Below are 22,205 nucleotides of genomic sequence, written 5' to 3'. Positions count from 1 at the left end.
GCTCGATATGTTTTCCTTTTTCCTTAACCCATCGAACTTCAACTTGCTACTCAAGTTAATTGAATTTATCCAACAGGAACAACAATCAGAACATAGATCACGTAAGTTCCAAGAAAATTTATTAAAAATAAAACAAATGTTTTCCTTCGTTGTAGTCCTTACATTACTTTGTGCCTTTTTAACCCACGCCTATGGTCTGCCAAGTGTGAAGCCAATCGATGATGTTCAACCGGAGAAAACTGTACAGGCTCACAACGAGATTCGAGCAGCGGTCAAGGTGGCTCCATTGGTATGGAACGAAACCCTTGCGGTCTATGCACAGAACTATGCCAACAAGCTTTCCAAAACCGGAAAGTGTGCGCATACTGACATGAAACATTCTGATGGGCCTTACGGAGAAAATATCGCAATTGGTTGGGTCCAACCCAAGGATCAAATGAGCGGTCCGATCGCGGCTATGTTTTGGTTGACAGAGAAGCCTAATTATGATTATGCCACCAACAAATGCAAAGGTATTTGCGGGCACTACACTCAGGTCGTGGCCAATCAATCAACCAGTGTCGGTTGTGGCTCGTACAGGTGTCATAATAATGAGTTGATTTGGATTATATGTAATTATTTTTCGAAACCTATGGGTGATGCGAATACTCGTCCTTATTGATGATTTCAATTGGATATTTGGATGTAGCAAAGAGAATGAAAATGGTAATGTGAATTTATAGAAAAGATAATATATTAAGTTAATGACCCACTTTGGTATCGTATAGGGTGACAGAATTTTTTTTAATGTTAAGTTGAATTATTTGAATAGTGGCTATGTGTTGATGTTAGTATGTGTAATTTATATTAGACGTAGGCACAATTCTAGCAGCAAAATTCGGTCTTCAGGCTCGGCCTTGTATGCTCAAATGTGTTTAGGAGCTTTAGGATGATGTTAAAGTCACCATGAGACTCTGTGGTTCGTATCTATCTATTTATCTATTTATATAAAAGAAGATTTTTTCCCTCCTGGTTGAGACACATCAGCATCCACGTCATAAGTCGACTCCTCTAAGCGCGACACGTGTCCCAGAATGAAAGTCATCGTTTCATTTAAGCTTGAGCCAATTGGGCTTTGGTCGTTAATGTATCTGATTTCTTTAGTTTGTTCACGTTTTGAATGGGTTTTAAGTTTCAATAACCGTATATCAATTAATAGGCTTCAATATTAACTGCAACAATTGTTTTGGGTTTAGGAAGCTTGGTCAAACTGGCTGCTAATACACATGATGAGCCCAACAATTCCAAACGTCATCTTCAAAACTATAGACGAACCGTTTCTAGAGCTCCTTCAATACACTATTTCTCATTCAATGCATCGCTCTTTTCCCAGTCGGTGAAATACAACTATAAGTAGACTTCAATCTGTAAAACTCATCATTTCATTTCTTACAGTCATATAAACTTTGGCAAACCAGAATGGTGAAGAATCCTTCTCTCCTCCTTGCTGATTTTAAAGCAGTCATAAATAGATTAGCCTTCTATCCTTTCTCTACCTGGACGACGAAACCTCCTTTTGCTTGCACACTCGTGAAGCCGTTCGCGGATAGGCTTTTTACAGAGTATGAGGTTAATGTGGGACGAAAACAGCTTTGTGTTTTGTGGCGGACGATTCGGTTAAGGCAGATGCTTCTTCCTAAGCTGGAGAGAGGTGATGAATCAGATGATGGAGGCATGGAAACCAGTCCCAGATTTACCAGAGGAGGCTTCTCCACTAGGATAAAGGTGTGACATGCTCTTGACTGATGTAAAGGTTGGCCTCCTCATCTTCCCTCGCAGTTCTTTTCAGTTTCGGATTACTTAAGAGCAATTCTGACATTTACAATTTCATAAAGTTAATTATATTAGATTGATTTTTTTTTATATTTCTTGGTTAACCATTAAGGGTTTGTAAAATCATCAACCCATGTTTCGTTTTCTCATTTTTGCATCTATTTAGTGACAAAGTAATTAAGGCTTCAAAATACACTTTTCATAATGAGATTAGAAAGGCAGGATATTGGTGACCATAGTTAATATATAAATCTCTATCTTTTGATTGGTACAATTTCTTCACCCTACTTCCAAATTAACGTTTTCACCACCAAAGAAATACATCTGAGCAATTTAGCTAGAATATGATGTAATTTTTGTTTAATTATGGAATCTTTATGGGTTATGAAAAGTAAGTTTGATGTACTTAAAAGACATTTTCAAAGAGAATGTTCTCAGAAGTAGCTGAGAGACGAAGCTATGAGAATCTAGCGTGAGAAACCACATTTGTTGCAGTCTGGGAAAGACACAAAATGTGAGCTCCGGAAACATCTTGGAGAGGTTTCTCCAAATAACTTTGCGCGAATGAATACGCTACTGGGGTAAAAGACGGAGAGATTGCAAATCTAAAAGATGAGGATAAGGTTGATCAGTTGATGTTAGCTCGCTGACAACTAGATACTAAGGAACTTGAATCTCAGTGCAGCATCCATTCTTTGTTTTTATTTATTCTTGAGTTATGTTATTGTTGGAAAGTTTATGTCCTTATACCTTACAAATGACCATTATTGTTCCACCTGTAGAAAAATCAGTTGGAGAAACAAAGATTTTCTAAAGCTACAATTTTAAAGCTCTTTGGCTAATTTATAATGTTATTTTGAGAAACAGGTCCGTAAAACCAATAACTCAAACTGCACCGTCTGATTTTATTCTAGGGTGGGGAAGTAACTGTGTTTAGTGATTTCTCTGCTGAGAAATCCAAATATCAGAGGAAACAACAATCAATATGACAAACATGATTTAGGAATTCTATGTCAAGTCAACCGTGTAAAACGGAAACATTATGACGACTTTGGCTGTTTAAATGAATTTGAATGAAATAAAAAAGTATACAAAATTTTTGAACTTTTGTTTGGACTGTGAGAAAGTTAAAGGAGAAAACTTATTATACCAAACTTTGTTCTGTCTTATTAAGAGTGATGATCGAGAGACGAAGGAGACGAAGGAGATAAGATTCAGAGCTCAAGATGAAGAAGACGATAATCTGAAAGTTTGTTATTCAGCTCAACCGTAACAAACGTATACAATATCGTTTATATAGTTCTGGTTTAGCGAAAGGAAACTTAACCAGAGTAAACCATAATTAAATTATCTAACCGGTATGACTAAACCATCCTAATACACCCCCCTCAAGTCTTTATCTTCTGATCCTCATGAGGAAGAAAAAGACTTGACAATGATAACCGATGAAGCATCGACAAGAATGGACCGGGATGTAGTGGCTTAGTCAGTATGTCAGCAAGCTGGTTACCAGATGAAACATGAAGAGTAATCAACCGGCCTGCTTCATGGAAAACCGGATTAGTAGCTATATGTATAGCTGACTTGTTGTCACAAAACAGCTTCGGCATGCTGGACATCGTGACATGAAGATCCTTCAACAACTGTTGTAGCCAAATCAGTTCACAAGTAGCTAATGCCAAGCTCCTATACTCAGCCTCTGTACTACTGCGGCTAACAACAGCCTGCTTCTTTGACTTCCAAGACACAAGAGACGTTCCAAGATAAACACAAAAACCTGTGACAGAACGTCTAGTATCTTTGCAAGCAGCCCAATCCGCATCAGCAAATGCATTTAAGCATATCTCATTATCAGAAGCATACATCAAGCCTTGTCCAGGATTGTTTTTAAGATACCTGAGAACTTTCAAAGCCGCCTGATAGTGTACATCCGTTGGTGCTGAGAGAAATTGACTCAGTTGATGTACGGCAAAAGTAATATCAGGTCTCGTGATCCACAAGTATAACAATCTTCCAATAATCTCTCGATACTTCGTTGGTGTAGGTAGTAAAGTTCCAAGATCCTTAGTAAGATGTAAAGAAGGATCCATTGGAACAGAACTTGGTTTACAACCCAATAAGCCATAATCCTCCAGAAGATTAAGAGAATACTTTCGTTGACAAACTGAAATACCAGAAGATGATCTTGCAATTTCCAGTCCAAGAAAGAATCGAGCAGGGCCGAGATCTTTGATCTTGAACTCAGAATGAAGCAGAGTCTTAAGACGTAGTACAACAGCTTCATCATTACTCGCAATCAGAATGTCATCAACATATACCAACACTGCTACAAATGAAGTACCCATCACTTTGACAAACAATGTATTATCCGCTGGAGACTGAACATAATTTTCTCCCAAAAGGACAGAAGAGAAATGTTTGTACCATTGACGTGAGGCTTGCTTCAATCCATATAATGACTTACGTAGTCTACATATGGGATTAGGTGGTAGAATAACACCAGGAGCAGGCGTATAGCCTTGAGGAAGACTCATATATATCTCCTCATCAAGATCACCATGCAAGAACGCATTAGACACATCCATCTGAGTTAAACTACAATCTTGAGCTGACGCAAGACCAAGTAGCAGTTTGACACTCGTGAGTTTGGCTACAGGAGAGAAAGTTTCCAAGTAATCAACACCTTCTTGTTGAGTATAGCCTTGCGCTACAAGTCTTGACTTAGGTCGCTCAATAGTTCCATCAGCATTAAACTTCAATGTGAATATCCACCTACAACCAACAACATTCTTGTCTTTTGGCAAAGAAACAACATCCCAAGTCCTATTTTCTTCAAGAGCACCAAGTTCCACATTCACTGATTTAGTCCACATGCCTGAGGCCATAGCTTCTTTAAAATTTTGTGGTTCTCTTTCAAGAGTGTAAGCCAGGGTGTATGATTGGTAAGAAGGACTTAACTTGTCATAGGACAGAACCGAAGAAATAGGATAAGGAGTTGGAAAAATTGGTTTAGGTGAATCAAAAAGAGGTTGGTGAGAGGTGATAGTAAAAGGCATAAGAGAACAATGATACTCAGAAAGATAATTTGGAGCTCTAGTTGTGCGTCTAGGTCTAACCTCATTAACTCCACTAACACTAGTATCAACAGGAAGAGACGATGATTGTGCATTCTGAGTAGAAGAAATATTACTAGTATTAGGAACTAAAGGATGCACAGAGCAATCAGTATGCATAGACGGTAATGGCAACGAGTCTACAAAATGCAATGGTGATGGCATAGGTAATATAGTATTAGGAAACATATCAACGGATTCACTCAAAAACTCAGAAGTCTTAAAAGGAAACTCTGTTTCATGAAATACTACATTACGAGAAACAAACACAGCGTGAGACTCTAAGTCCAAAAGCTTGTATCCTTTATATCCTGTAGGATATCCTAGAAATACACAAGGAATAACCCGTGGTGAGAACTTATTTCTATCCTTTAACAATGTTGATGCATAGCATAAACAACCAAAAGTCTTAAACTGACTATAATCAGGAAGTTTATGTTGCAAGCACTGATAAGGAGAGACATTGTTAAGTAAAGGAGAAGGCAAACGATTGATCAAGAATGTTGCAGTAATCACACAGTCACTCCAGTATTTCAAAGGGATATTCGATTGAAAGAGCAAAGAGCGAGCAACGTTGAGTAAATGTTGATGTTTTCGTTCAACTACAGAGTTTTGTTGTGGTGTATATGCACAAGAAAAGTAATGCATCATTCCTGTTCGTGTAATCAACTCAGTAAAAGCCAGTTCCGGAGCATTGTCGGTTCTTATTGCCTTTATTTTGGATTGAAATTGAGTAGAAACAAGTGTAATGAAATCAGGAAAGACTTTAGAAACATCACTTTTATTTCTTAGCATATAAACCCATGTAACCCTTGTACAATCATCAACAATTGTTAAGAAATATCTATAACCCTCAACAGACTCAACTTTAAAAGGACCCCATATGTCTAAATGAACAAGATCAAACGGCTTAGAAGACAAATTATTCCGAGAAGTAAAAGCTAATCGTTTTTGTTTTGATAAAGGACATACAGGACAATGTGACTGTTGTGATGTATCATACTTGAAAGCCGGTAAATGATGAGCTAGCTTTTGTAAAACAATCGATGAAGGATGTCCTAAGCGCTGATGCCATATATGTTCTTCAACCAATACAGAAGCAGTTAAAGATGATGATGAAAGATGTGTGGATGTTGAAGAAGATTCAGTGCTTAAGATGTATAGATTGTGATGCAAATTACCCTTCCCAATCATCAAGCCCCGAGAAAGTTCCTGTATAAAACAGCCATGAGGAAAGAAATGTGCAGCACAACCCAAAGTTTTAACCAAACAACTAACACTGATCAAGTTAAACTTGAAATCAGGTACAAGCAAAACATCAGACAAAATCAATTTGTCATTTATATGAATCGTGCCAGTGTGTGTAATAGGAACATCAGAACCATTAGGAAGTGTAACAGAGACACTATCTACTAGTGTTAAAGAAGTAAACTTAGCTAGATCCGAGCACACATGACTAGAAGCCCCACTATCAATAATCCAAGCATCATTGTGAAGTAAAAAAGGTAAAGTGGAAAGGCAATGATTTTTGTATTTCAGATGGTTATTGATATAGGTAAGGCTAGAAGAAGGGAATAAAATGTTACCAGAAGAGGATGTAGACGCCATTATACCATGATCAGTGATAGTAGCTTGTGGAATAGTCGGTGAGGAAGGAACTTGATTCTCTTGAAATCGGACATGAGAATTGAACTGTGCAATAAGACTCTGAATCTGTTGAGGTGTGAAGTTCTGAAGCATGACATTACTGCCACCTACTGTCAAATGAGGTGTAGGGACTGAGTAAGAAGATTGTCCTGTCATTGAGTAGGCATTTGAGATGGCATTGGCTGTATGAGCCGGAGTCAATTGCAACTGCTGAGACTGAGATTGCTCCTGTGGTGGAGCAGTAGCATAGTTCGCCTGGTTTGGCTTAGACTGAGACTGGTTCCTATAACCATTAGTCTTATATCCAGGTGGATAACCATGTAACTTGAAGCACTTTTGCACAGTATGACCAAGTTTACCGCAATGTGTACACACAGGTTTTGATGTCTGACGAGAAGCATTGTAAGCAGCCACATATGGAGAATCATCAGCAAAGGTGACTGGAACAGTAGAGCTCTGAAAAGCCACACTATCAACACGAGGCTTGATAGATCTCTGACGTTCATCTTGTGTGACAATGTTAAATGCTTCTTCAATTGTAGGAATCGGCTTCAACATCAAAATGTGACGGCGAGTTTGCTCATAAGACTCAGTCAGTCCCATCAAGAACTTTGTCACCCTACTTCGTTCTTGTAACTTCTCCCAAAGAGCTGCAGCATCACACTCGCATTTACCACATGTACAAACCGGTAAATCAACATAGTTCTTGTGCTCTTCCCACAATGTCACAAGCTCCGTATAATATGTTGAGACATCCATAGAACCTTGCTCAAGCTTACTCAATTTCTGCTCTATATCAAAAATCCGAGGTGCATCTTCTTGTTTGAATCGTGCCAAGAGATTATTCCAGATTCCTTCAGATGTATTGATGAACAATAAGCTTTGCCCTATCTTCTTGGAAACAGAATTCATCAACCATGTTGCTACCATATCATTGCAACGTGACCACGCACCATAATCGCGATGAGTAGATCCAGGTTGCACAACCGTACCGTCAATGAAACCGAGCTTATTACGAACATTTAACGCCATACGCATTGAGCGTCTCCAAGAGTGAAATTCTGAAGCAGTAGTCAATCGATCTGTAACAAGAACCAATCCAGCATGATCATTATGATGAAGATAGTAGGGATTATCATACTGATCAGTCGGATAACGCTCAGATTGCGAAGGTTGAGTAGTCGCCATGATCGCCGTAAACAAGAAATCGATTCCAGAGAAGCCTCCGTAATCAAAGGAGATACAAGTCAAATCAAGACGTCAAAAGAAATGGAGACTGAATCGAAGAAGAATCACGTAAAAGAGAAAGATCTGAATCAAAAAGTCTTCAATCGCCAAGCGAAGAATTTGCAGGAAACGCGAAAACAGAGGCACCGGAAAGCTCATAGCGTTGCGGAAGCGAAGTGTTTAAGCTCTGATACCATATTAAGAGTGATGATCGAGAGACGAAGGAGATAAGATTCAGAGCTCAAGATGAAGAAGACGATAATCTGAAAGTTTGTTATTCAGCTCAACTGTAACAAACGTATACAATATCGTTTATATAGTTCTGGTTTAGCGAAAGGAAACTTAACCAGAGTAAACCATAATTAAATTATCTAACCGGTATGACTAAACCATCCTAATATGTCTTCTTCTTTTTTTTTTGCAGATATATATCTTCATTGTGTTCATGGTCGGCCACAATCAAAAAAGTGAGAAATAACCTTTTTACAGAAGGAGCACTCTCTTCTTTCAATCTCTCTTGCAGGATTACACTATTTAGCGGCAATAAAGCGACCCAGTAATAAATCAGGTGAATCGTGACCATCCTTACATAATCTCTCTTGCACCTCAGTCATTGTATATTTTTCTCAAGAGTTATGTTGTCTTTAACCTGAGGTTTATTATGAGTAGTTGTTGATCTCTCTCCATGTTATAAGCTTCCTCCTGGTTTTGAGGTATATCATTATCACATTTCAGGTTGAGCCCAGAGTTGAAGCTGAATCATGGTTTGTAATTGGTGGTTTTAATGAAAACTTTGTTGTAATGGGAGAATGGTTAGACGGTAGTCCTAAACAGAAGAAGAGATCGAGCTTATTCACGAGGTGGTCTTAGTGAAAGGATTGCTGTGAGGGCCGGTTTTATCCGAGTATAGACACTGACAGCATTCTTCGGTTTCTATGTTTAACCATCTCTTCTCCTGCTCTTAGCCCTGCCAACTCCACTAGAGTCTCCCGTTTTCCTTTTAATTTCTTTTCATGCGTAAATTTGATTTATATCATTTTGGGAATTCGATACATCTAACCGAGTTTGGTATACAACGTGGAACTACACAGAGATTGTCAAAAAAGGTGGGTGTGGGGCGTGTGGCAACTTGGAATCACCACTTGATTTCGACCAACAATATAAAATCCAAACATTTAATTATTACGAATTGAATCAAAGATTCGGTATTATTTATATTTAATAGTTTAATTTATATTTTAATTATGTTGATCTTACAACAACACTCATACAAATAAAAAAATATTTCCATTTATACGAATTACAATAACAAACATGAATGTCATACCAAAAAAATAACAAGCATGAATGTTATTAAATAAACTATTATGGCTCGGATGTCCAAACCAAATAAAGCATGAAGTAAGGACAATATATTACAAGATGTATTATGTAGTCAATGACGGTTCTCACGCTGAGTATTCTAACATCCTACATAACTAATTAAACATGGCATATAAATAATAGTTCACAAATGATATAACCAATTCCTGTTGAAGTTAAAAACAAATGTCAATCCAAACATTTATATTTACAAATGCTTATTCAAATATAAGATGTTTCTATATTATTTTAACGTTACTGTATTGTCCGTATGGTGGGTTTACCCTAGTACTCCTATATGTAATAATGGATCAATAACTTTCTCCAACATCCGAGGCATACTCTACCTCAACGGCTTTTTCAGAAAACATTTTAACCGATGTCCCAATTAACTAGTTTTTTACCCACAATATAACGGATCCACGACTGATTTAAGACCATGGTAAATGGTTTATCTAATTTATGAAATCTCCAATAAACTTTGCATCTGGCTAATATTAAATCTCCAATAAACTTTGCATCTGACCAAGTTATTAAAAAAATTACATTTTTAAGGAACAAATGTCAAATCTGATGTAGATTGTTTCAAACCCTATCTCAGTGGGTAGAAAAAAATTTGTTGCAAGTTATTTTGAATAAACACCCAGAAACTTAAAATTTAAAAGGTCAAGCCAAATTTGATCAAAAAATAAAATAAAAGGTCAAACCAAAAATCCTGAAGTTTGATATAAAATATTCAAAAATAATTAATAAAAGTAAAATTCCATAAAAAGTACTCCAACTAAATTTTGTTAAACTTTATAATACACAAACTTTTTTGTTACCCACTTTAATACCTCAACTAATTATTTTGCCATTTTAATACAATTTTTTTTAAACTATGTTCATTTTAATTTCCAATTTTTTTTTAATCAAAAATATTAATAAGTTTCAAACCAAAGTTTTTAAAAAATTTCCAAAGTCTAAGAAAAAATCTTTAAAATTCCCACTTTTATTTTAAGTTATAGGAAAGAAAGTAACTAAAGTATGGATAAAATTTTAAATTTATAAAAACTTAATTTTGAAGGAAAATAAATAATTTTGTTTTGCATTTCCCAAAAAAAACAAATTTGATATAAAACTTAAAATTTTTATTACACAATTTAAGATTACCACAATTTAGTTACTTTTATTTCTAAGACTTAAAATAAGATTAGAATGTTGAAGATATTTTGGTATTTTAGATATTTTTTCAAAATTTTATTTAAAATTTATTAATATTTTTGATTAAAACTAACACGGATTGGGTATTAAAATGGGAAATTACCAAAAAAACTATTTTCAAAGTACCACTTTTCTTGTTTACACTAACTACTTTTACCTTCATCTTTAATGCATGATAAAAAAACATTTATAACCCTTTGATTAACTTTGACAAAAGAAAAACATATGGTTAACTAATATAAACTTAAAACATCAACTCTAAACCCTAAATCATCAACTCTAAACTCTAAATCCTAAACCATGAAACATTAACTCTAAAACCCTAAACTCCGAAAAATCAACTCTAAACCCTAAACCCTAAACCTTCGAATCTAAACCCTAAAACATCAACTCTAAACCCTAAATGTAACCGTAAACCCTAAATTCTAAATCTAAACTTATAACATCAACTCTAAACCCAAAATCATCAACTCTAAACCCTAAACCATGAAACATCAACTTTAAACCTTAAACCCTGAAAAATCAACTCTAAACGCTAAACCTTCAAACCTAAACCCTAAAACATTAACTCTAAACCCTAAATGTAAACCCTAAACCCCAAATCCAATATTTTCTGAAATTCGAACCCAAATCCTAAAACCCTAAACCTTCAAACCCAAACCCTAAACCTTCAAATCCAAATCCTAAAACATCAACTCTAAACCCTAACCGTAAACCTTAAACCCTAAAACCCTAAACCTTCAAATCTAAACAGTAAAACATCAACTCTATGATTTAGGGTTTAGGGTTTAGAGTTTAGGGTTTAAAGTTGAAGGTTTAGAGTTTAGAGCTGATGTTTTATGGTTTAGGGTTAATTTTTTAGGGTTTAGGGTTTAGAGTTTACTATTTAGGGTTTTACGGTTTAGTGTTGATTGTTTAGGGTTTAGTGTTGATGGTTTAGGGTTTAGAGTTGAATTTAGGGTTTAGAGTTAATGTTTTAGGGTTTAGAGATGAAGGTTTAGAGTTTAGAGTTTAGAGTTGATGTTTCAGGGTTTAGGTTTTAGAGTTGATGTTTTCAGAGTTTAGGTTTCGTATTTTTTAAAAAAATATAGGGTTTAGGATTGATTGTTTAGGGTTTAGGGTTTGTATTTTAAAAAAATATAGGGTTTAGGATTGATGGTTTAGGGTTTAGAGTTGAGTTTTAGGGTTTAGGATTTGGATTTCGAAATAGTATAATTCGAAAAAAATTAAAAAAATTATTTTTTAGATTTTTATTTATTGAAATATTTATTTATTATATTTATAAAGAACAAGTGCATATGAGTCTTTTACTACTTAACGAAGAAGTATTTTTGGAAAAAATAATTTAGTGGTACTAAAAATGAAAAGTGATTCAATGAAAATGGTAAACATAAAATTTCTCCTAAAATGAGCATCGTTTTAAGTTTGTGCATTAAATGTGTAAAATAATTTCCTGAGACATTAAAATAGATAGCGAAAAAGGTTGGGCATTAAAAAAATTAACAAAATTTAGTTGAAGGTATTTTTATGGAATTTTTCGTTGATAAAATAATTAACTTCAAAGTCATTAAGAGCCCTTTTATGTAAAAAGCCCACAAAAACATTAGTCCAATAACACACAATTCAAAGAAGTTTAGGAGAAATGTCATAATCCCATTTCAACGGACACGATCAGGTAGACCACTGTAAACGAGGTGGTCGTGACACCACACGATCAACGATCTGAGTTTTCTTCTTCTTCGCTCAGATGCTAATTCTGGTTGAACCTCCAAAGAAGCATTTGTGATTCTCGTAAGCAGCTGTTGATTCCCAAATCTGAACCGAGACGGGTGGTGTATGGAAGCTCCTGTACCGATCCGCCGTGACTAGTGAGAAGGAGTTACTTTCTATTCTGATCATCATCAATGGCGTCTTGGCTCAAAGCTGCCGAAGGTAAATCTTCGTAGTGGGGGCTTCTTCACTCTTAACATTTTTCTGAATCGAAAGTTGTTGTTTTGGTTAGATTTATTCGAGGTTGTGGATCGAAGGGCAAAGTCCGTGGTTGAAGATCTTTCCGAGGAACAGTCCGATTTGCAGGCGTCAGGTAATGCCGAGATTACTCTGTTTCATTCCACATTGTACCCAATAAGCTCATCTTTGGTTGATCTGTGATTACAGTTTGAATGTCACAATTTGTATAGCATTAGGATTGCACCTGCAATATAAGAACTTTTCAATGATAATTGTGTACCAAGTCCAAAGTGAATTTCTCTCTTAACTATTTAGAAACATTAGCATTGGCCTCGTGTTAATGTGACCAAATCTTTTTAACAAGGATCAATTTCAGATTTTTGTAAAGCTCGCATCTTTAGTTTTAGTTATTTATCTGTCTCTTATGTTATGTTCTCTTTTTGTTTGGGGGGGTGGCTAAAGCTTCTGATAAGAAAGGGTCTCAATCGAAGAGATTAAGTTCAAGGAGAAAGGTATATTTACCGTGTTTCTCTTATCTGCAAGTCGTTCTCTTACTTTTGGTACATAACTTCTTTGTTCTGGAATGTATTTGTAGGCTCGGCAGAAACTTGTAAAAGAAGGATCTTCTAATAAGAGTGATCTTTCTGGTGATCAGTCTGGACCAGGTGTGTCACAGTCAGAGGTGCCTCCATCTAAAAGTTCTGTTTCCGCTGAAGATGCCTCTTCATCAGGGCCCGCCCTGCAGAGAAGAGAGATTCAACCGACTGAGGCAGATGTTCAGAGTGTTCAGTCACTTCCACAATCAGCAGCAGACACAAAAAGTGAAGATGCTGCTGTGGTACCGTCAGAATCTGCTGCTGAGGCAACTCCAGGTAGCAAGAATCCTGATGGAGATGTTCCAACTGACTCTTTGGTGCAACCGTTACCATCTTTACCTGACAAAGAAATTGAAGTCGTTGCCAGTGAGAACCTGGTTGTTGATGCTACCAAGAAAGATACACAAGGAGAGGTAGAAGATTCTTCAAAAAGAGACCTCGATAGACTGGAATCTGCAGTACACGTTTCTCCTGTAGGCGAAGGGGATGTGATTCAAGCCACAGGTGATGAGGCGAAAGAGAAAGTTGGCACCTCAATCAATTTGGATAAAAAACAGGAACAGAAAGTTGCTGACGCCTCAACCAATCTGGAGATAGACCAAGATCGTAGAGCTGGTACAACTTCCATGAAGATTCAAGATCAACTTGAAGAGGTTAGTTAGCCTCCGGAAAATGAAGAAAAACAGCACATGCTATGTCTGCTACTTGAATTTGCATGTGTGATAATCTTTTTTAAAAGTCTGTTGATCAATCTTTTCACTAATTATAGGCTCAGGGGTTGTTAAAAGCTACAGTTTCCACTGGGCAGTCGAAAGAAGCCAGGTTAGCAAGGGTAAGCTCACATATCCTTTGCTACTTTCCTTTATCTAACTGGTGATGAAACCCTCTTTTATCTGTCGGATAGGATTTATCCATGCCAATTGTTGGACATGACCAATTTGTCTTTATTCGCTTTTAGGTTTGTGCTGGACTTTCATCCCGTCTACAAGAAATAAAGGCAGAAAATGCACAGTTGGAAGAGCTTCTCACTGCAGAGGTAAATTTCAATAGTTTGAGTTTCTTTTTCAATCATATAAGAAAAAAAAGTACAAGTGATACTTGAATATCTACAACCTAATTATTTCTTCATATCTACTGTAATAGCAAGAGCTTACCAAATCATATGAAGCTAGCATTAGACAGTTGCAAAAAGATTTATCAGCTTCCAAGACCGAACTGACGAAAGTAGAATCAAGCATGGTTGAGGCACTAGCAGCTAAGAACACAGAGATAGAAGCACTTGTCAGCGCAATGGATGCCCTGAAAAACCAGGCTGCTCTGAACGAAGGAAAAGTGTCGTCTCTTCAGGTATTCGAGGCCTCGTATTTTATTTTTCTTCTTTTGTGTGCTTCCAGTCATATCATACCATGCTAGACTGTTAATGGTCCTAGTTATTTCCTCTCTTCAGCTGCCTTTTTTTTTCTTTTTTTCGCAACCAGCTTTTAGTAAAATCATTCACTTTTATCAGGCTGACATGGAGTCTATTATGAGAAACAGAGAATTGGCTGAGACTAGGATGATGCAGGTACTACTAGAATTTTTGTTTCCATTAATTTCTTCCAATAGTTTCTGCTTGCTATATAGTATATACGCAAGGTCCTCACAACCATTGAACTAATATTTTTCTTGTTCCAGGCACTGCGGGAGGAGCTTGCAACTACTGAAAGGAGAGCCGAAGAGGAGCGTTCTGCACATAATGCCACAAAAATGGTTTGTTGTCTGAACGTTGCAGAAACTATTCATAATGGAAAAATGATATCACTTCTTTTGTTTACGTGAATTGCTCTTTCCAAGTCAGGCTGCCATGGAAAGGGAGAGGGAGCTAGAGCACAGGGCTGTGGATGCTTCCACAGCACTTGTTAGAATTCAGGTGAGACAGGATCCTTAGAATGAGTCCTACTATCACTAGTTTACAGTTTCAAATATGTCATTTAACTTAATATGCTGTTAGTTGCTGAGTATTAGCTCCATCTTCGTACACTGTGTTCTTATTTCTCCGGCAAGGAAAATTAGGAACCCTTTGTATTTTCATGTGCTGTATAATCATGAACAAAGCAAAAAGAATCTATGTGGAAGTCTTGTTACCCCAGAACTACTTTGATCTGACTTTGAAAATGGCTGGTTTATTAGAGAATTGCTGATGAAAGGACAGCGAAGGTGGCAGAACTTGAACAGAAGGTGGCCTTGCTTGAGGTAGATGAACCTATCCTCAACGAAATTCGTTACCCTATCATCATATATTTGAACTTCATTAGAAGAAATGGCAAATGATACTCAGGTCGAATGCACATCTCTGAATCAAGAGCTGCAAGATATGGAAGTTCGTGCTCGCAGAGGACAAAAGAAATCTCCGGACGAACCAAATCAAGTGATCCAGGTATGGTATGTTAACTTCAATAGTGAGCTCTTAGCACTCTTTTAAAAATTCGTTAGAAGTAAAAACCATAGAAAATATGTGCAAACAGTATTTACGTGGTTACTATGATAAGTCATGTATCGATTTCAAATTCTAAAAGCGAGAAGTATATTCGAACCCTGGAAAACAACATTTATTAGCTTTTCAAAGTTCAGATTTTGTCTACTCCATAGAAGTTACTTTTTATTACGCAGATTCAAGCATGGCAAGACGAAGTGGACCGTGCTCGGCACGGTCAAAGAGATGCCGAGGAGAAACTTTCTTCGATGGAGGTATGTTATCTTTTATTGACATGATGTATCTTTTGTTTGTTCTATAAGAGTAGCTGTATTTTACATGTGATCCATTTGCTTGTTGTAGGCTGAAATGCAAAAGGTGAGGGTTGAAATGGCAGCCATGAAGAGGGATGCAGAACATTACTCACGCCAGGTGAGATCCACAGTTTCTGAGTCTGTCTCTTCTCCTCTTATGGAATTTCCTAGTTACCCCTCAATTCCTATCAAGTTGCTCGGCTATTTCATTGACCTGGCAACATTTTTTTGAATCTTTTGTGTGAAAGACCCATTGCTCTACTTGTTAACATGGTTTTTGTGGTTATAACGGATTAATGGTTGCTAGAATTAAGTGCTTAAAACTAATTGATTTATTTCCCTCCAGCTCGTAAAGTGGTACCTTTAATGCATATGATTATATTAACATGAGCTTAATCGTAATACCTCTGACCTAGTAGGAGCATACAGAGCTGGAAAAACGCTACCGTGAACTAACAGATTTACTGGTATGTGAACTCTGAAACATAATGATTCTTAGATCAAAGTCATATTGGGGAGTTGTATGATAGTATCTGGCCATGGGGTTCGATGCAGTACTATAAGCAAACGCAACTAGAGACTATGGCGAGTGAGAAGGCTGCAGCAGAGTTTCAGTTGGAGAAAGAGGTTAAACGTCTACAGGAAGCACAGGTTCGATGTCAAATCTATCTACAGTTCATGACATTCGCACGCTACTTAAAAATAAAGATTCTAAGCTTGTACTTGGTTGATTCAGGTAGAGGTAGAAAAAAGCAGAGTTCCTCGACGTCCATCAACAACTTGGGAAGAAGATTCTGAGATCAAGACACTTGAGTACGTCTTTTCTAATACGGGTGATAATAGATATTTATATTGAGTTTATTCTTCGATGCTTACAAAAAAAATAATAATAATTTCAGGCCTCTTCCATTGTATCACCAACACATGGCTACAGCGAGGACACAGGTAGAGAGACTTGGGAGCATATTTAGAAACACTGCTTATCGTCATTTGTTTTTATATAACCTTTAACCTTATGTTCACTTTGTTCTCCTTGTGTCTTCAGTTGCAAAACGCAGTGAAACTGTTAGACTCAGGAGCTGTAAGGGCCACGAGGTTCCTTTGGCGGTACCCGATAGCTCGGATTCTCTTGCTTTTTTACCTTGTGAGACTCTCTCTCTCTCGCTTACCTCTTCAAATATCACTTGCCTTGCTATATCTTCATCCTCACCCCCAAATAACATCTATGGAACCTCTAATAAAACATCATTTATGAAACTGTAGATCTTTGTTCACCTCTTCTTGATGTATCTAATACACCGGCTACAGGTACGTTTAGTCCCTTCTAAACTGAATATTATCTCAGTCATGGAATTTGCATCATTGTCGTTCTAATCTCATGCACTCGTGCAGGCGCAAGCGGAAGCCGAAGAAGTAGGGGATTCAATGGGCCTGACCAACAACGTTTTCAGACCATAACAGGTTCTATAAGGAGATCAATGAATGGGGTTTCCAAGTGACCAAAGAACTTACGTATGAATTGTCTTAGAGAAGGTTTTGAACTTTTTTATACAGAGGCTGCTTGTCACGATTTAATTAGCAGCAGTTTTTTTTTTCTGTTTGTTTATTCAAGGAAGTTTCCTCTTAACCGTTGGGAAGTGAAGAACATAATGTTTGTAAATGACTACATGGGGTTTATATAACGTACGCTTGAATACCTCTTTAACTTGAACTAGTTTGAATTTAGAGTTCAGTGTTTGGTTTTTGGAAAGAAAAAACAAAACACATTCCGCATGGAAGACCACTACACTGATAACATATGTTACATACTCATGTCATGTCCATAGCATTGTTCAAACGGATGTTCGCCTGCGTTGAGCTTTTCTGCAATAAAGAAAAAGCAGTGGGGCTGCTCTACATTCAACTTAAATGAAGTCATAGACTGAACAGAAGTAACAAAACTAAACAGATGAACAATGGGAGAATCAAAAATTACACAAGTCTGAGGTGATGATGAATAAGATGGATGATCAAATATTTCTTCCCAAACGGCTTAACAAGTAAAAACCCATAAAATAAAACAAACACAAAGAAATCAATAAATAAGAATTTGTACCCTTTCTTCTTTACCAATAAACAATTTGTACCCAAAGAAGTAAAAAATCAAATCTCCCCCTCTCCCTCTGTAAAAAGAATCACTAAACATTTCAAAGAATCACCAATTCACCTAAGCTTTGAGCTTTGCTTCTTCTACTGTATTCCAAACAAAAACCCGAGAACTTTTTTAAACGTCAAACTTCTTTGGTTGTCGCCAGTGAGCCAAGTTTCTTCCTAATGAGCTTAAGAAGGAAGCTTTCTGTGGAGCTCCCTTCTTACCATACAAGTGTTTCCCTCCTAAGTCAGTCTTCGCTGGTACCATATCATTCCTTCTCTCTATCTGTTATCACATCACATCGCAAGAAATAAATCTCAAACACACTTGTCAAGGTGACCTTTACTTGAAAGATACACTTGATTATTATACCTTGAAAACCTTTCCATTTCTCAGGTGGTATCTAATTCCAGACCAGTTTATCGACTGAGAAAAGTGTGAACGGAAGGCTGAGATCGGGTATAGGAAGTTGTCCACCAGCATTGCTATGAATATCTGCATACAAAATTTATTTCCCCCATAAATCAAACCTGAGAAACCTTCTTTTACCTCTCTCTCTCTCTCTTATCTTATCATCATTACTCAGGCTTTATATCATCTAATCAATAAAAGGGTGGTTGAAAAGCACGTACAAGTCCCCAGTTGTAAGGTGCAAGAGAGAGACGGGGAGCCTCCGGGGATAACAGATTGCATAGCGTCACTTCCCGCCTTGTCAAATTCCACATTGATAGAAGTTCGATGAACGTGCAGATTGCCAACAGTATAACAAGTGACATACCTGCACAGAAACCTCATCTTTCCAGATCAGTATGTAGCACAAGAAAAACCAAACAATCCTACTTGTTTAATGCTGCAATCATCGTGGCACTAGGATCAGGTTCTCTTATCTCGAACACATAACCCACCTAAATAAGAGGAAAAGTATGCTCACCACCAGAAGCAAAGGTCGTGTCTTCAAGTTGATGATAACCCTTGATGTAGATTCTTAATGCTGATGTTATGTGGATGACAGCCATAATATATGGTGCAACAAAACCCCATGATAGATAACAGTGGACGGCAAACAAAAGCTTGTTCATTATCCAGTTAGCTTTGGATATGTAAGATTCTAGCACAAAGGTTTGCTTTCTCAAGTAGTTCCAGTACCTATTAAGATAGGAGGAAAAAAATGGTTAAACATCTAAAAATGTGTTACCTTTGTGGGGTTCAAACAAGTCAAATATGAGTATGTACCGTCCAAAACTTAGATCGCTTGCAAGAGGATGAGGGAAAACAGCGACAGGAGGAGATGTAATGAGCCTCTTGTGAGCACCTTGAGTTACAAAAAAAAAAAACAGGTGTGGAAACAAGAAGAAACTATCAACTACACATACAAAAGGCATATCTAGACAAAAAAAAAGAGGGAAATTCAGAAGAAAATGTTACCTGCTAGAGAGGCAAGTGTCATATCATCTGAATAACCACCGTCACGTAAGCCAGAGACAACACCATACCGATCTTGTCTGAAATCATCAGCATGCATCTACAAAACAGTTGCAAATAAACATTTAAATTAGATGTAGCACAGAAAATACAATTAGAAACATCATCTACGATGCTATTTTACATACCATCATGCACCCTCCCCACAAAAAGAATGTCCTCCCGCCAGTTGCAAATCCCATTGAGCAAGGCTGTAAAGAGTAAATGCCAATATTAGCTACAGAAAAAATAAAAAACAGAACTGAAGGAAGAGTAAAGAAGGGAGACAGATGTCAATGTGCCATGTGGTACTCATAGATGCAATAACTGCCAAGAGTTCCAGACGGCAAGTCTAGAGGATAGCCAGTTTGAATAAATATCTGCAACACGTCACCTAGGTGTTAAATAATTTCAACATAAGCAAACATAATTATCGTTAAGCTAATCAGTTCATGAACTATATAGTTTTGGGTACCACCTCTGGATTTTTCTCCATCTCAGACGTAAGAGCTCCAATTGTTCCAGGATGCAGTCTAACATCATCGTCCAAAAACAACACATATTTGGTATCTTTGTGCATTTTCTCAACTCCAATCTTCACCAAGCAGAAACCAATTTTATAAAAAAAAAAAAAAAGAGTCAGCAAAAGCCAATGAATGAAGAACATAAATGAAAAATGTATATTGGAAGATAGTTAAGCTTTTCATGGTTGTGCTTACAGTTTAGCCCAAAACAGTGTGACATCAAAATATTGAGAGAGAGAGAAGAAAAAACACCAGTGCAACTAATGAAAGCCAATCAGCAAAAAGATTTAAGTCTTGCCTCAAACATACCAACTGATTATGAATTTTCTGGCTGCAAGTGGTTGATAAACCAGCAACAACAACCTTAGCTTCAACATGATCCTGCGCATAATAATGAGCAAAAGTATTGAAGTCAGTACATAGACAAAAAAAGAAGGTTTGTGTGGACAGTGCTCCTACAGAAAGATATGTTGAAACGTGTATGCACCTGATACGTAGATAATAGACGGGAAACAGCATGGTATGCAGGGTCTTGAGTACTTTCTAAAACAAACAGGAATTCCAACGGTCCACCATAGAGAGAGGTAATCTAGACAAGTAAAGATTACCAATAAAGTTGGAAGCAAGACACTGCCAATAACAAAGAGACACAACAGGAGGGACAAACAAACCTGACTTCTCCAGTTGTGAAAATTGTGTTCTCCAAAACCTTTGAGAGGCATGACAACGGAAACTCTGGGAAGTTGAACCTGCCTAGAGTGCTCAAGTTCATTGATATCTTGACTGAGGAAGGCTAAACTGTTTCCAGCTTTCATGCTGTTCTTAATTCTCCTAATCTCTCGGTTCCTTAAAGGTAAAAAAACACACACATCAGAGTTAAAAAACAGACGCAGGGTTGTAATTTTAAGGGACAGAAAGAAAGAGAAACCTGACATATGCAGCCATTAACCAGCCTAGAGCAAGGAGTAAGCATATCACACACCCCTGAGAGGAGGCATCATATAAAGAAAACACTTAAGAACAACAAATCTTGATAAAAATGAGAAAATTTATTATGTTTTTGATTCATCAAAAGAAAAGAAGCTCTCTTTAACAAGAAGGGACTCTAAAGGTTAAAGAGAAAAGGCTGACCTGGATCTGAAGGAAGACAGCGAAAGGGGTGCAGAAGGCTCTGCTGAGAGAGAAGAGAATCGACTCCAATGTTGACATTCCCCTCCTCTCTCTCTCTCTCTCTCTCTCTCGACGTCAAGCAAAACAGGGGAAGAAGGAGCAAAATGAGGAACTCTTAGATTTGCTATTCTTCTCGAGCGTGGTGAGATTCAGCAGATCGCCATTGACGGGAGCAGCTAAAATCCAGAAAGATGGAATGACACAGTTCATCTATTTACATCCTTTTCCTTCTCATTTATTTTAATTCTAAATTTACTGTTTTTAATAAAATATTATAATAATTGAAACTTTTGCACTTTTTTTTTTCTTTGAAAAATTTCCTAAGATATATTTTTAAGTTTTTGTCACAAAAATAGCATATAATAAAGAAAATGACCAAAACAAGTTTCTTAAAAGGTGAAAATGTATTTTTAACCTAAGATTAAATAATCTAGATTTAGGGTTTAGAGTTAAAGGATAGGGTTTTGGAGATAGAGTTTCAAGTTTAAAAAAATAAAAATTAAAAATTAAAAATTTCAAAATAAAAAAAAAAGTTATTTTGGTCATTTTTGTTTTTAAAGGATATTTTCGTGACAAAAACTTAAAAAATGTTATTCGAAAAAATTTCCCTGTTTCTTTTATGTAATGCAGTACAAAGGTGGAAGAAACACATATGGGATGAACCACCTTCGATCCTTCGTTCAACATATTGATGCACTATAGTGAACAGAAAAGTATAAAATGGAATAATCCATTATCAGTATTACAATTTCTCTAGACACTTGTTAAGATATAAATAAGTTTTATTTTTATAAAACTTAAATTTTAATTTCTTAATAAAACACCATTAAAATAAGAGTATATTTGTCTTTGAAGTTTTAACGGGTGGGGTTGCTCTAAGTTTATAGTTAGATAAGATGGCTGGGTTGATAAGTTTTAATTTTCTTTGTTCTTTATATTTAAAGCTAAAAAATACAAATTGAGTTCTTCTTCTGGGGGGATCACGGTCAAATGATCACTCGGACTAATCTAAAACATTACGCGACCAAAATTGCTTGTGTGGAAGAAATAAAGAATATCACAAGAATTTGACTTGAATAGATTATAAGCGACGAATAACAAGTTAACGTGACGAAATAAAATATATCAGTGTTTTTAATCGAAGATGTTTTGTAGAGTTTCAAACCTAAAAAGAAAGGGATGATTGACACGAGTTGTTTTTATAGAGCGGGCTTGGTCGTGTCATGATGACTGATGATGAACG

At 36.6% G+C, this 22,205-nt stretch overlaps 3 protein-coding genes across 3 annotated transcripts; 2 read left to right on the top strand and 1 right to left on the bottom strand.

Annotated features, from left to right (window-relative positions):
* The first annotated feature begins 105 nt into the window (after positions 1–105).
* LOC106447946 (pathogenesis-related protein 1-like) lies at positions 106–995 on the top strand. Its single transcript, XM_013889891.2, has one exon. The coding sequence runs from the start codon at positions 137–139 to the stop codon at positions 659–661; it is 525 nt and encodes a 174-aa protein (XP_013745345.1). The 5' UTR covers positions 106–136; the 3' UTR covers positions 662–995.
* Positions 996–12,038: 11,043 nt separating this feature from the next.
* LOC106445386 (golgin candidate 1-like) lies at positions 12,039–17,375 on the top strand. Its single transcript, XM_013886930.3, has 21 exons — positions 12,039–12,296; positions 12,367–12,447; positions 12,777–12,826; positions 12,910–13,563; positions 13,680–13,742; positions 13,869–13,946; positions 14,054–14,257; positions 14,418–14,474; positions 14,585–14,659; positions 14,748–14,819; positions 15,080–15,142; positions 15,228–15,326; positions 15,560–15,637; positions 15,726–15,794; positions 16,096–16,143; positions 16,232–16,327; positions 16,413–16,489; positions 16,576–16,621; positions 16,722–16,820; positions 16,940–16,984; positions 17,069–17,375. Exons 1-21 carry the CDS (start codon positions 12,269–12,271, stop codon positions 17,132–17,134), a joined length of 2,148 nt encoding a protein of 715 aa, XP_013742384.2. The 5' UTR covers positions 12,039–12,268; the 3' UTR covers positions 17,135–17,375.
* Positions 17,376–17,608: 233 nt separating this feature from the next.
* Positions 17,609–21,170, bottom strand: LOC106445385. The gene is made up of 14 exons (XM_013886929.3): positions 20,924–21,170; positions 20,721–20,776; positions 20,464–20,638; positions 20,280–20,381; positions 20,102–20,173; positions 19,747–19,863; positions 19,571–19,648; positions 19,418–19,480; positions 19,233–19,329; positions 19,041–19,119; positions 18,739–18,953; positions 18,440–18,585; positions 18,180–18,302; positions 17,609–18,092 (listed from the first exon to the last, which is right to left on the bottom strand). Exons 1-14 carry the CDS (start codon positions 20,999–21,001, stop codon positions 17,940–17,942), a joined length of 1,554 nt encoding a protein of 517 aa, XP_013742383.2. The 5' UTR covers positions 21,002–21,170; the 3' UTR covers positions 17,609–17,939.
* Positions 21,171–22,205: the final 1,035 nt, after the last annotated feature.

Source organism: Brassica napus, chromosome C9 (genome assembly GCF_020379485.1).
Source record: "Brassica napus cultivar Da-Ae chromosome C9, Da-Ae, whole genome shotgun sequence".
NCBI classification, from domain to species: domain Eukaryota; kingdom Viridiplantae; phylum Streptophyta; class Magnoliopsida; order Brassicales; family Brassicaceae; genus Brassica; species Brassica napus.
This window is presented reverse-complemented; position numbering and strand designations above follow the sequence as displayed.

Excerpts from the sequence above, each read along its gene's own strand:
- LOC106447946 (XM_013889891.2), top strand. The coding sequence starts at position 137 with ATGTTTTCCTTCGTTGTAGTCCTTACATTACTTTGTGCCTTTTTAACC.
- LOC106445386 (XM_013886930.3), top strand. The coding sequence starts at position 12,269 with ATGGCGTCTTGGCTCAAAGCTGCCGAAG. Across the intron at positions 12,297-12,366 it reads TTGGCTCAAAGCTGCCGAAG|ATTTATTCGAGGTTGTGGAT; the intron begins GTAAATCTTCGT and ends TGTTTTGGTTAG. Across the intron at positions 15,638-15,725 it reads AGAAACTTTCTTCGATGGAG|GCTGAAATGCAAAAGGTGAG; the intron begins GTATGTTATCTT and ends TGCTTGTTGTAG.
- LOC106445385 (XM_013886929.3), bottom strand. The coding sequence starts at position 21,001 with ATGTCAACATTGGAGTCGATTCTCTTCTCTCTCAGCAGAGCCTTCTGC. Across the intron at positions 20,382-20,463 it reads TTCACAACTGGAGAAGTCAG|ATTACCTCTCTCTATGGTGG; the intron begins GTTTGTTTGTCC and ends TTACTTGTCTAG. Across the intron at positions 19,649-19,746 it reads AGATGGAGAAAAATCCAGAG|ATATTTATTCAAACTGGCTA; the intron begins GTGGTACCCAAA and ends GACGTGTTGCAG.